This window comes from Engraulis encrasicolus, chromosome 23, assembly GCF_034702125.1.
Source record: "Engraulis encrasicolus isolate BLACKSEA-1 chromosome 23, IST_EnEncr_1.0, whole genome shotgun sequence".
Taxonomy (NCBI): domain Eukaryota; kingdom Metazoa; phylum Chordata; class Actinopteri; order Clupeiformes; family Engraulidae; genus Engraulis; species Engraulis encrasicolus.
Window position 1 is genome coordinate 29,042,450 of NC_085879.1, and position 15,340 is coordinate 29,057,789.

Below are 15,340 nucleotides of genomic sequence, written 5' to 3' on the forward strand. Positions count from 1 at the left end.
TGGTAAGCTATAGTACAGTATGTCAAGGTCTGAAATAAGGATAAAGGGAAACCTAAAACAGTGCTACGTTCTTCAGTGCTACATATCTTCTGGCCCTGTAACCCTTGTAAGGTGTTTGTGTTTTTGTTGCATACTGTAGAAGGTGTTCGGGTCTTTTTGACCCGGGCCTATAGGAAAATTATTAAAAAAGGAAAAACTCATAGCTCATATCCACACTCATGTTCCCTTTATCCTTCTTGTGAAATTCTGTGTATACATGTTTTTGAGGATGAGACGAGTGAAGAAAGTGAGTAAACTCTCAGATTGAACCACTAGTGCTCTTCTCGCACAAGGTTGCAACATTTATGCACAACTGAGGACTGAACAATATCTGCACTCCCTTTTTCACCGCCTTGTCTACTCAACATGTGATCAGTATTCTACCTTACAAAGGCGATGTGCTGTAACTACATATTTGTCAAAACGAAGTTTATACTGCAAACAGGGTTCATAACAGCTCCTGCATCTTGTGACAAAGTCTTATGGACCAAATGTGTCCCTTTTTAGAGATATTGATTTGTCAGATTTGCAGTAACTACAATATCCAACCTAATGCCAAGGCTTTGAAGACATTTTTATCCGTTTCAATGTTGACTTATTAACTGCAGTTTGCCTTTGTTGGGCAGTATTTTATCAGTTTAGAAATCATTGATGTGCGGTATAGGCCTAAGCCCCCCAAAATGATTTGAGTGAAAAAGACCTTTGAACACCATCTGTCCTGTGTAATATTTTTATCAAGCAAAAAACTGAAAATAGGTCCGAACACCTTACAATGGGTAAAACACCAAGGGCAATAACATGTCTGCAATGACCATCTCCTGTCCATGAGTCTCTTATATGCCATGCCAATTCATCGAACATCAACTGCCACAGTCAAGAAGAAAGGTGTTTAACTAAAGTGACAAAGACGGCCCTGAAGAAGGTCTCATTCCTCAAATCTCTGGATTACGAGCATGCCATAATCTAGGCCTACACAACATAAGGTCAAAGTGATTTTGGAAAGGCAAACTTTTACCAGCCAATACTACCAAATAAATTCAGCAGTTAGTGTCCACATTGTCCATAGCAGAGGTGCTCTTCAGCAATAGCCAGACCGTGCCCTCCTAGTAACGCAACAGCTTCAGCGTTGCTACCAGTCAGGTCAAGAGTCAATGCAAGTATTTTCTGAGTTCCCGCAAATACAGGAACTCCTCCCACTTTGATGGGAAGCAAACAATCATTAGCAAACCAAGGAAGGCCATTTGGGAAATGTTAATTGTTATGGTCTTGGTCAGACCAAGTCTCGAAGAGATTTGAAAGTCGATGACAATCAGGCTACTTCAGCAAGGCACATGACTTCCCATTGCTCCAGGGTCTGTAACCAGTAGCCTGTGCCCAAGTCACTTCAGATATAAGCATCACCAGCTGTGTGTAATGTAATGGCTTCTGTGACTGTCCATCCTTGTTGATGTGTAAATCCATCTTCATCTACATCTTCAGCAGACCTTCCATTATGTCATCCTACTCCTGGCCCGAAATGAAGTCAGTGTGGACAAAAGCATCATCTAAGTGCAATGTCATTTAATCCCTCTATGAATTTCCATCCCTGTTGTGTGCACTGTATAATCCATCCTTGCAGCATCTTCAAACGTTCATCTATCTATCATCATCAGGGCTCTAAATGAACAAATGGCCAAATTCTGGTGAAATTTCAGTTTGGCTGGTAGAAAATACCAACCTACTAGCCACTTAATCCATGACCCATTAATAAGTGTGTGTTTGACTAGTAAGATTAACATATACTAGCCATTTTGGCTGGTGATGAAAAAGGTTAATGTATAGCCCTGATCATCATCATCATCCTCTTCATCCCACTCCTGGCCTGACCCACCTCCTCCTCTTCCTCCGGTTGGCCCTCCACCTGCACAGCAGCAGCTCCCTTGAAGGTGACGCCCAGGGGCACCAACCATTTACAGTTAGTTGGGGGGGGGCACTACATGACAAAAACTCACCAAATATTGTTCATTAAGGGGGCACCTGCGAGGTATTAGTGCCCTGGGGGCACCACAGTGTCTTAATACGGTCCCGATCATCATCATCATCATCATTATCGTCATCCTCTTCATCCCACTCCTGACCTGACCCACCTCCTCCTCTTCCTCCGACTGGCCCTCCTACTGCACAGCAGCAGCTCCTTGAAGGTGACGCCCAGGGGCACCAACCATTTACAGTTAGTTGGGGGGCACTACATGACAAAAACTCACCAAATATTGTTCATTAAGGGGGCACATGCGAGGTATTAGTGCCTGTGGGCACCACAGTGTCTTAATACGCTCCCAATCATCATCATTATCATTATCGTCATCCTCTTCATCCCACTCCTGGCCTGACCCACCTCCTCCTCTTCCTCCGACTGGCCCTCCACCTGCACAGCAGCAACTCCTTGAAGGTGACGCGGAAGTGCTGGTTGCACAGGGCGTAGCACACGGGGTTGACGGTGCTGTTGACGTAGCACAGCCAGTAGCCCAGCTGCCACAGCTGCTCCGGCACGCAGCTGTCGCAGAAGGTGGACACCAGCACCATGATGTTGTACGGCGTCCAGGTGACGATGAACGCCAGCAGGATGGCGCTCAGCGTCCGCGCCGCTTTGCGCTCGCGGATCAGCGAGGAGCTGCGCAGCTTCCGCAAGGTCTTGGTGGCGCTGCACGTTCTGGCCGCCAGGTGGGAGATGGTGGAGTAAGGGCGGGTAGAGGAGGCGGGCGGGGACGAGGGGTTGCTGAAGCTGCTGCTGATGCGTCCACACATGGAGGGAGAGGGGTCTGGTGTTGTTGTATGATGACCCCCCTTATACCCATCCACGTTACTGTTCCTGTCGCCCATGCGGACCAAGGGAACCTCCTGCACGCTTCTCTGGTAGTCTCCATCATCGTTGCGGTCTCCTCCATCGTTGCTGCTGTCCAGGCTGTCGCTCCTCCTGCTGCCGTGGTGGTGGTGGAGGTAGCGGCTCTGGGTTGGGGAGATGGTGGTGGAGGACATGGTGTCCCTCTCTCGTTTGAGGCAGTGGAGGACCGTGCTCCAGCAGCCTGCTGGCCCCCTCCTTCTTCTTCCTCCACTTCTTCCACCCCTGAGCTCGTCCAGCTCTGCCTGGGTGGCTGCTGCTGGGCACTGGAGCTGAGCGTCTCCACCAGAGCTGCTGCCCTCACTGCTGCTGCACTGGGAGAAGTGTTGACCTGAGGCCTACAGAAGAAGACATGCACAAGACAAGACAAGACAAGACAAGACAAGACAAGACAAGAAAAGCAATCAATCAAAATTACTTACATAGCATATTGTCATACATAATTGTCATTCAATGTGCTAAAGATTATAGAACGAAAGAAGAGAAGGAAAAAGAACTATGTGTTATAGATAGTAGATAAGCAGAAGTCATAGACAAGACAAGACAAGACGATAAGGCAAAGAGAACGGTTTCAGAGAAACAACATGCAACATCTTCATCAGGGCCGGACCAAGCCTTCATGGGACCCTAAGCAAAATTTAATCCGGGGCCCCCATACTACTACGCTTCATAATCTTCATTTACTTGCACAAGTTAGGGGTAGTATCTAAACCTCAAGTTACCTGTGATGTGATGGCCAGCGCTGTGGCAGTGGTCATGGTGCCAGTCAGGCCCGCCAGCTGCTGCGAGCGCCGCTCCGTCTCCCGGTACACCCTCCAGTACAGCACCGCCATGATGGTGACGGGCAGGTAGAATGCCGCAATGGCCGTCACGAACGTGATCACCGGCACGTAGAAGAACTGCACCGAGCACTCGCCCTCCGGCACCTTCCTCTCGCCCACCATGTCCTCCCAGAACAGGATCGGGGGCGCCCAGATGGCAAAGGACACCCCCCACGCCAGGCCGATCATGATGGCGGCCCTCCGCGGGGTCCTCTTCGCCCTGTAGGTCAAAGGTCGCGTGACGGACAGGTATCGGTCGCAGCAGATGGCCAGCAGGTTCATCACGGAGGCGTTGCTGGCCACGTAGTCCACGGCCAACCAGACGTCGCAGGCCAGGTTGCCCAGGGTCCATTGACCAATCAGAATGTAGGTCGTGTAGAAGTTCATGGACACGGCGCCCAAGATGAGGTCGGCCACGGCCAAGCTCAACAGGAAGTAGTTGCTGACCGTGCGCAGGTGGGAGTTGACCCGGAAGGAGAGGATGACCAGCAGGTTCCCCACGATGGTGACGGCCGACAGGGGCCCCGTGATCAGGACGATCACCACCATCTCCCAGGTGAACACCACATGATGCGGAGATGGGAGCCCTACGCCGGTCAGGTTGCTGCACAGTAAAAAAAATGACTGAATGAACGAGTGAACGAATGAATGAATGAATGAATGAATGAATGAATGAATGAATGAAACAATTAATACATTAAAAGAATCTGAGGTCCATAAATACTGATTTAAAATAATTCTCAATATATAAACCTGATCATACCGTATTAACACTATTTTGTGAGTGGGACCATGTTATCTGAATTGGTGTTAATTTCAAGTCTTTAAGAGTTATGCCTACTGTGTGCTGCTATTGCTGGGGGTGGAGTGGTTGTAGAGGTGGTGGGGTGGAGAGGTTGCTGTGGTGGAGAACGACCCCATGTAGAGGGAGGCTGAGGAGAATGATGATGATGAAGATGAGAATAAGGAGGATGATGAAGATGGATGGTGGTGCTCATCGAGCAGAGTCATGGCGCCAGTGGAGATGGAAATGGAGTTCCATCACGCCATGTTGGGCGGATCCGCATCAGGTACTGTCTGTAGAATAGAACAGAACAGAACAGAACAGAACAGAATAGAATAGAATAGAATAGAATAGAATAGAATAGAATAGAATGGAATGGAATGGAATAGAATAGATTTTATTGTCATGCCAGCATGAAATCTTACTGTCTTACTGTATAAAAAAACACTCATGGACAATAAAACTCATTTTATTGCACACAAATATCAATACTACTGTATAGTACATAGACAGACTGTGCTTGTAGGCAAGGAAGACTAGGAGGAATGGGGGAAAGAAGAACAATAAATGTATGCCTCATTTGTAGGCCTAGTCTAGTCTCTTTTGGCTCACTTACTATTACTACTGTACATTAAGAAAACCCAGTTGGGAAACTCCCCAGCCAGCGCACAAGGCACAACTAAATTAGTATTAGGCCTACAACTAAATTGGGAGGCATTGGCACCCCAAGGGAGCAATGCAGTGGGACAGTGCAATGTTCAGAGTACCCCAGTCATGGAGGAAGATGGGGGAGAGCACTGCTTAATTAGGCTACTCCCCCCACCCACCTGGCTGGTTGGGAATCGAACCAGCAACCCTTAGGCTACAAGCCTGACACATGAATTGCTTAGTGCTTACCTAAGTATGACAGCTCTGAGTGTAATACACTGGTACTGTATATACACTCGCCTCCAAAAGAGTTGTCGCCTACCCATCTGTTTGGAATAACAGCTAATAACCTGACTTTCAATTAATCACTTGGCTTCAGAAGTCACTCATATGAAAGCTACAACCCTTTCGAATGAAAATGTATGTACAAAAATAAATTTCATGCACCAAAGAAAGATTGACCCTTTAATGAACACAGACAGGGCAGATTTCGACAAGACAAAAGTTTTGTCGCCTATCGAACATAATGTGAAAATGAGCAGATAAGTCACTTCAAAACACTTCAAATACGCAGATCTGGTGTCATACTTAATCACTGATTCACTCACACCTCTCCAGAAAATCAACTTTGGCCTTAGGTGTATGTTTAGGGTCATTGTAATCATGGAAAGCAACACAATGAAAATCAATGGAGTTCAATGAGAGATGGTGACATATTTGCTATTCGTAGAGCAATACATTTTCAACTTCATGATGTAATCAATGATAAAAGCCCTCACACACCAGCAGCATGCATGCAGCTCCACATAAGAGCTGTATCCCTCCGATGTTTGACTTTAGGCACTATGTATTTTTTCCAAATTCTTCACCTTTAACACCAAAGAAGTCTCTCCCACTGTCCTGTCTCAAAAAAGCCAGCCAAGAGTATGTCAGGCCTAATTCTGACAAAAATGAAGGCTAATGGGACTCATACTCTGAAGTCAAGATCCCAAGATCAACCATTTTAGAACTGATAGCATCAAAACTATATGGTGTTGGAGATGAAGAATATGAAAAAAGAGAAATGGTGCATAAAGTGAAACATGGTACAGATACAGCTCTTATGAGGAGCTGCATGCATGCTGCAGGTGTTTGAGGGCTTTTATCATTGATTAAATCATGAAGTTAAACATGTATTGCTCTACGAATAGCGAATATGTCACCATCTCTCATTGAACTCCATTGATTTTCATTGTGTTGCTTTCCATGATTACAATGACCCTATATACACCTATGGCCAAAGTCGATTTTCTGGAGAGGTGAGAGTGATTCAGTGATTAAGTATGACACCCAATCTGCGTATTTGAAGTGTTTTGAAGTGACTTATCTGCTCATTTTCACATTATGTTCGATAGGCGACAAAACTTTTGTCTTGTGAAAATCTGCCCTGTCTGTGTACACCACACGCCTCACCCGGAAAGCACTGATGATCATCAAAGACACAAGCCACCCTGCACACAAACTGTTCAGCCTCCTGCCCTCTGGAAAGAGGTACAGGCGCCTCCGTTCCCGTACCACCAGGCTGGCGAGCAGCACAATGCACCAAGCGATCAAGATACTGAACACTCAACCCACTCTCCCTCCACTGTCAGCCTCCAGCCAGCAAGGCCACTGACAACCCCCCCCCCCCCCCCCCCCCCCCCCNCCTCATCCCCCACCACCATATCTGCGACTGAACATTCCACCTGCACTACTATATTTGTGACTGAACTTTCAACCTGCACTAACTCAAAACATGCACACACACACACACACACACACACACACACACACACACACACACACACACACACACACACACACACACACACACACACACACACACAAGCACACTGCACTTTCTGCACTAAACCCAAACATACACACACTGACACACACACACACACACACACACACACACACACACACACACACACACACACACACACACACACACACACACACACACACACACACACACACAGAGACATAAGAACACACACACAGACGCACACCGCACCTTCTACCTGCACTAAACACACACACACACACACACACACACACACACACACACACACACACACACACACACACACACACACACACACACACACACACACACACACACACACACACACACACACACACTGCTGCTGGTGTACTTGACAGACCTTTTTAATATTTATTTTTCTTCAAAATGCAGAATTAATATTTATTTTTCTTCAAAATGCTACTATTACTATGTCAGAACGCTATAAAGGACTTTTTAGGAAAAGCACAAAAGCACAACAATTACCTCTTAATGTATGTCCTCTACAAGTCTTCTGTTGTCCAGTCTTGCACTTTAAATGTCTGTATGAGCACTGTCTATGTCCATACTGTCTTAAGTCCATGTATAAGTACTGTCTATGTCTATACTGTCTATGTCCTTACCTAGATTAGTCTATGTCTGTATGGGAAAGCAAGAAATGTAATTTCAAATTCTTTGTATGACCAGTGCATGTAAAGAAATTGACAATAAAACCTACTTGACTTGACTTGACTTGACTAAATCAGTTCGAATTGAATCGTTACCTGCCGAATCATAATCGAATTGAATCGCTAGAAATGACCCAGGGTGGATTCGAACCCAGGTCCCCATGGGCAGCTGCATTAGTGTGCTGTGCAGCACCCCCCCAAAAAGAACTCTTGATCCCTTCAAACATTTATGGTGCTTCAGCTTAAAGTCATTGAACATTTGACACTGATGTCTCAATGATGTCATTCATTCAGTTAAACCATTAAAACGCCATGTCAACACATGCCCTAAAGTTATACAATGAAGATTGCTCCTATGATAAAAAATACTTTAATTACGTATGCAGCCAATGTTATGTTTGCTCAAAAATCCTACTCTGACCTTATGACAGATGACTTGCCGTGCAAACTGCCTGTAAAAAAGAAAAAAAAAACAAAGTCAACATCATGATGTTCGTTCGGATCATTCCGGGACATTATGTAGTGCGTGTTGTGTTTGTCTCTGCTGTAGCAACCTCAAAGCAGAAAAGGGAGGCAAAGCCTGTCATCCTCCTGCTGGAGCATTGTGTTCTTTTAGCATAACCTTGGAGCTTAACTGTACGCATCCTGTACAAGAACACGCACAGCAACAAAGTCAAGGAAGAGTCTTTTGAACGCAAAACTACATTACTCCACATCTCCTGGCTTGAGATGGGATCTCTATGGCTCTTTCAAGTGTACAAGAACACATACAGCAACAAAGTCAAGGAGGAGTCTGAAAGCAAAACTACATCACAACACATCTCCTGGTTAGAGTTGGGATCTGTGGCTCTTTCAAGGGATCCTGATCATAGTCGCTCGTTCCTTTCAAAGAGCTGTTCAAGTGTAAGAATAAAAAAAGATCCTGCACACAGTCCATTCCAAGCTTTAATATCACGTTTCGGTCATCCAAACTTCTTCAGGTAAAGTCAAATTTTAAAGCCTCATTTTACCCATTTTATATAGCCTACTGTTGATCTCCTCAGTGTGATGATAGCATTTAACCAGCCACCTCAATTTTTTCAACAACTGACTGTCCTCCTCAGAGCTCTAACAATGGAAGTAGAATTAATCTTACTAGTCAATAAAGTTTCAAAAAAATTAAAAAATAAAATAAAGATAAAAAAAAATGTTACTAGCCAAAATCACACTCACTAATGGGACAAAGTGGCTATAGGATGGTCTTTTCTACCCGCCAAACTGAAATCTCACCAGCGTTTGGGTATTCATGGGTAAGTGGTTCGGGCGTCGTCAGGCTTGTAGCCCAATGGCTGCTGGTTCAACTTGTTCGACTTCCACCAGGTTGGTGGGGCGAGTAATTAACGAGTGCTTTCCCCCTTCTCCATGACTGAGGTACCCTGAGCATACAGTCCCGCCTCACTTCTCCCTTTCTGGCGCCATTGGGGGCTGCCCCCTTGCACGGGTGAGGCATAAATGCAATTTTGTTGTGTGCTGTGGAGTTCTGTGTCACAATGACAGTAGGAGTTGGAGTTGGAGTTTCCTTGTTGGACTTTCACATTTGGCCGGTTGGCTGGTGTTAATTTAGAGCCTTCTACAGGCCATTCCTGCCCTCTCTGAGGCAGAAACACTTGTGTTTTTTTCTGAAATGGCTCAAAACGTACAGAAAAGAAAAGAAAAGAAAAGAAAAGAAAAGAAAAGAGTGGCTACCCAGATGTGATTCGGTTCCCATTGCTCACGTCTAGGAGCTGTTCAAAAGGAGCCGTGCAAAAATATCAGTTCGTTTACGACCATCGCACCACTACCCCTATCTTCCTGCCCCCCAGCATTTAAACTGGATTCAAGACATGTGATCAGGAGAAAGGCGTGCAGTCTATACGGCGAAAGTGTTTGGTCTCAAAGAACCTCTTAATGTCTCCCAATGTAAAGCTAATGTCTGGCTGTCTATCTAATTGGAGGGAAGTGTAAACAGTGCACAGGACAAGGGTGGGTGGGGGTTAGCTGGTGTGAGGGAGGGAGGGAGGTAGGCAGGGCCGCTGGCAGCTTTAACTGGGGCCAGCAAAAAGTCATCTAATGCCTCTTCTCAACTGACGGTTTTCTGGTAGGCCTACAGCTCGACACAGTGCGACTCGGACGCCACTTTTTGCTTTTCGAATAGGCACGACATAGCTCGATCGCACAGCAAAAAAGTGGCAGCCGAGTCGTGCTGTGTCGTGCTGTAGGCCTACCAGAAAACCGTCATTGGAGACATAAGAAAAGAGACATAAATGAGGCTGCTACTCCACACATAAAAATGTAATGAGTGCCAATTCTACCCCCACCTCCTCCTGGGCCCTGGGCAACCAACCCCTTTGTCATCCCTTCTCTGGAGGAAGGTACTGTTTAGCACCCCAGTATTTAAAAAAAAACTTTAAAAAAAAACACAGCATGTACAGTGCAGATCCCAGTGTGCAAAGCGCCCCATGCATGGGACTAAGCCTCGTCAAACAGACATGCTAAAGAGCTCCACGGATGTAGATCCTCTTCTCAGAGCGGAATGACTAAGCCGTGTATATATACAGTCTATGGCGTCACTAAAACGTTTGAGGGACTCACTTGGCCCAAGGAAAGAAAGAAAAAAACACACACACACAGGCCGGCCGGCCACTCCAGAGCAAGCTCCACCTTCCCTTGGTAAACTGGGTGAAGAGAATATGGAGGTCAACTTGAAAGCAGCAAAGTGTAAACCTGTAGTGTAAGCCACAGCACAAGAGAACCGAGTAAACATTCAGAGGCTTTTGTCCAGTTATCTGTCCGTCCACATGACGAAAGACGTGTCCCTTTTGTTTGTTTACCATCAATCTTTTTCGAGAGACAAATTTGCCTAAGGAGTTATTTTGGATGTTATGATCTTGAGGTTGGCTTGCTGGATGGACCCAGGCAAGCGGCACTTCAGAACATTGTGTTTCGTTTAGCATAGTTTTACTACAGCTCCTTTCAGGGCCGGCGCTAGGCATAGGCAGACCAGGCGGTTGCCTAGGGTGCCAAATGTCTTGGGGACGCCAAGTCCCGCAGAATTAAAACATTAAGCAAAATAAAGCATTAAGTTTTATATTGACAATTATTATTAATTATTAATGAGCACATATGTAGGTAGTAGATCAACTGTGCTCAATTGGATGTATGACACTATGTTTACACATGCCAATTTCTAATTCCACCAAAAGCAAAGAGGGTCGCTCCCCTAGGGCACCAAATTGTCTAGAACCGGCCCTGGCTCCATTCAGGAGGACCATGGCCCTGGCGCCAGGCACCCAGACAGAAAAGAGAGAACCCAAAGGAGTCTGTGCCGGCCGCCGGCACATGCCTTTAGGAAAATTTAGAGCCAAAGTAGCATTTGGATTTGGGAGATGGTTCAGATGTTGTCACCCAAACTGAATGTACTGGAATAATCGCTGGTTAATCAGGAAAACATTGCCAAATATGGTGAAGGTATCTCCCTAGGGGTGTGTGTTGTGAGTTTGGGGCATAGTAGTCTGTGTCTGAAATAATTGTGTGGGTTGTCTGGCTGGCTGGGGATGCAAAATGTCTCTGTTATTGTACATGGTGGATTAAAAATCAGAGCAGTCTGTGGGCTGACATATTTGAAATACCAGGCAATTTGTGCAAACCATCAACATCTAGTAATGAATGCTGACTACAGCCATTACATGACATTACATTACATTGCATTTGGCAGACACTTTATAACCAAAGCAACTTTCAAACGAGGAATTTATTTATTTATTCTTGCAACAAATACATAAATACACACATACGTAGGCCTACATACATGTCTGTACATACATACATGCATACATACATACATTAACCAATTATAGGCCTAAGCAATACAGTAATTCACAATAGGCCATAGGCTAAAGTAAACACACATGTATGCAGTCTACACAATCACCTTGTAAACTAGGCCTATACCATGATAGCCTACAAAAGTTTTCTGTCTTTCTTTCATTCTTTCTTTTTGTCCAGTGTCCACACTTGACACACCACATAACTATTATTTCTAAATCAATAGGCCTGTTCAAACCCTTTCAGATTTAGTATTTCGGAAGTCTGATTGCACCTTATGAGTTAGGCTACAGTGAGGTTCATTTGTTATAACACACTCTAAGTCAGGCATGCACTTAGCCTACTCACACACTTCTCAAAGATAAATATGTAATTCTTTACAATTGATTAATGGTGTTAACATTATAAGGCACTAACCTGTCGATCTCATTGATGACAATTTTCCCGCTTCTGAAATGCCATTCAATTGTGGTTCACAAAAGCAACCGTCCATTCAAAGAAATAAAATAGATTGGTGTCGCCGCAAAGGACATGTGCGGTGCTCCCTTTCAGGCTCCCTGCTGTCGTTCTCCCCGTTCGTGTTGTGATTTTTTTGGTCCTCCTTCGGTGACTGACTCGAGGCGCGGTTTGTCTTCTATGCGCAAGGTGTGCCAAGTTCATGTGAGCTACGCTCGCAAGTGTGTTCTTATCAGAAGTGAAACCTCCAAGGAGACATTAACGCTGAAGGAAACAAATAAACTGCTGCGCATTGGCGCGCGCGCGCTTCAGGAGCTGCAGGTCTTTCATATTTCGTATTTATAGGCCTACTTTTTTTCGTGAGTGTGTGTGTGTGTATGTGTGTGTGTGTGTGTGTGTGTGTGTGTGTGTGTGTGTGTGTGTGTGTGTGTGTGTGTGTATGTGTGTGTGTGTGTGATTTTTTTGTGCTTAATTCTCCAGTTCGTTTAATTTGGTTCATTTTTTAATACATTTATCCCAATTTCTCCTTATTTTGTTATTATTAAAGAATAAGTAGGTTGAGGGGGCAAACGTGACTCGCAGTGGTCGTCACTCATCCCCTTAATGTTATGATAGTTTCACTATTCTGCCCTGCAGTGGTTTATGGCCTTGTTTATGACATTATGTTATGATATGTTTCACTGTCCCACACTGTTTTATTGTCCTGTTTATTGAGTTAAGCAGGCCACCACTACGTGTGGGTTCATAACTGTTGGCCCGGCTATCTTCTCATATCCTGTGCAAACGTGTGGTGGCCGGACAGATTTACAGATGCGTGTCCCAGGTAACCAGAGCGAGCCTAGTAAAAATCATTCAATGAAAAGGCCACCGCTGTTGTATTTATTCAGAAGTATGTTTGCACCTCAATGAACTTTTTACCCCTCTTAAAAAATCATAGTGACTACTATATCCGGGTAACACGGCACACAAAAGTCCACAACAACACTGGTGTTCTAGTATTCTTTCTCTGTCGCTTCTTCTCTCCCTCCATCCATCCATCTCTCTCTCTCTCTCTCTCTCTCTCTCTCTCTCTCTCTCTCTCTCTCTCGCTCCAACTATCTCTCTCTCTCCATCCAACCGACAACACCGTGAAAATGAAGATAAAATTCTCATCTCCTGATGGTTGAATCATCTTGTCACACCAGTGGCACATTCTGACATTCATAGTGGCATCAGTCACTGAATAGCTTACTATGTGCCTTTACTATGATTAAAAGGCACAGGAAAAGAACCATTTGGCCACAACACATTTCTTGAGGAAAAGGAAGCTGTTCATTACCATTTGGCTGCAGTCCCAGTATCTTGTTGTCAAGGTCAGTTTCCTCACAAGAAAGTAATAAATAACTGATGTCTGACACATACTTGTCTGATCACACATAGGGCCTATAAATATTGTAGGGGAAACTTGGATATATAAACGGGGCCACTGACAACTTTGGCCGTGCCCAGGACAAAGTCGTCTGCAAGGGACCCCCCAGCCCAATACCTAAGATGTAATGAGGAACCAATTCTGGGTCGCCTGTCTCCCTAGGCCCGGGACAACTGTCCCCTTTGACCCCCCCGGCGGCACCCCCTGTATATAAATATTGTGCGGAAAACTTGGATGGGTGTGATACGCTGTATGTCCAATGTACAGTGCACAGTCTGTCACAGTGATCTAGTGTTTCTGAACGGCCCCCAGGGGGCGTTAAGAAGTTCCGGGGGGGGGGCATTGAGAAGGATACAGTTGAGAGGGGGCAGTGATTGGGGGCATCAGTCCATTCAATTTTTCAATAAGGGGGGTGTTGACAACGTTATCATAAGGTCAAGGGGACGTTGGGAGGCTTAGGATGAGGTCAATGGGGGTGTTTGTTCAAAAAAGGTTGAGAACCACTGCTCTACACCTGCAGCATAAACGGATTAATAGGCATACTCCCAGTATTCTTCAGGAATGAGCGCTTTTGTTTGGCATTCATCTTCATATGTGTTCATCATCATCACCTGTGTGTGTGTGTGTGTGTGTGTGTGTGTGTGTGTGTGTGTGTGTGTGTGTGTGTGTGTGTGTGTGTGTGTGTGTGTGTGTGTGTGTGTGTGTGTGTGTGTGTGTGTGTGTGTGACATTTTTGGCTGGGCCCGGGACAGAGTCGTCTGAAAGGGCCCCAAATCCAATACAAACAATGTATTGAGGACCCAAATTCTGAGCCCCCTGTCTCCCTGGGCCCGGGATAACTGATCCCTTTGCCCCCCCTGTCGGCTTCCCTGTGTGTGTGTGTGTGTGTGTGTGTGTGTGTGTGTGTGTGTGTGTGTGTGTGTGTGTGTGTGTGTGTGTGTGTGTGTGTGTCTGTGTGCACACGAGCACGCATGTGTGTGTTTGTCATGTGTTTATATAAAATAAAGTAGGCCTATTATAGCCTATATATCTCGAATCGTTTCTATATAGGCTTATGCCACAATAAAATCCATATTGAGGTCAAAGGAAAGAATGAATGAACCAAATACAACAAATATCTTGGCACCACATGACACACACTGAGACCCACAGTAGACAAGTAGACTCAACATGGCTGTCAAAACTGGGGGGAAAGACTTACAGGCCTATACCTATAATAATATCCTAGAATCTGGAGGAACAGTTTCCAAAAGAAGACAATACAGCCAATGATTGAACCTCAATCTACTCCGCCAATCACAGAAGACATAGGCTATCCAGCCAGCACAGTCACATGAATCATGGATTACTTTAACATACTTTCATGAAATAATCTTAATTCATCTGTGTCCACCCCAATTCATTTTTGGCAGGATGTTGTGAGAAACAAAAGATTTATGTTTCCATGTTACTATTCAATTACCTTCATGCGTCAGTGTACTTTCAGTTTCTTTACAATAAATCCCCCAAAAGCCATGATTCAACCAACCAACCATCCTAAAATGGGAAAAAGACAATATTAGCCTACAGCTCTCTTAAAAATATCTGTGCAACACATTTTACATTCCAGCCCCAAATATGGTTTCCCATCAGTGCTGACGCTGACCAACACCATCTCTACAACAGCAAGAGCAACAAAAACAGCAACAACAACAACAACAATAATAATAATAACTTGTTTTATAGTGCCTTTCAAGTAGCCCGATGCCGCTTTACAAAAGATAGAGATAGGACAGGGGAATAGAGAGGAGAAGAGAGGAGAGGGTGGAAGTCAGGTTGGGGGGCAGGGTGGTTAAGCAACATTGGCCTCAGTGAATAACAACAACAACAACAACAACAACAACAACAACAACAACATACACGTTACATACACTGACCAGGTGCCATCAGACTGCCACTGGTCAACCATCTAATTTCATGATAATTGCC

The 15,340-nt window shown here is 45.1% G+C and overlaps 1 protein-coding gene across 1 annotated transcript; it reads right to left on the reverse strand.

Moving 5' to 3' along the window:
- Nucleotides 1-2,388: 2,388 nt before the first annotated feature.
- On the reverse strand, nucleotides 2,389-4,749 carry chrm1a (cholinergic receptor, muscarinic 1a). The gene is made up of 3 exons (XM_063189890.1): nucleotides 4,580-4,749; nucleotides 3,640-4,342; nucleotides 2,389-3,255 (listed from the first exon to the last, which is right to left on the reverse strand). Exons 1-3 carry the CDS (start codon nucleotides 4,747-4,749, stop codon nucleotides 2,389-2,391), a joined length of 1,740 nt encoding a protein of 579 aa, XP_063045960.1.
- Between the last annotated feature and the right edge of the window lie 10,591 nt (nucleotides 4,750-15,340).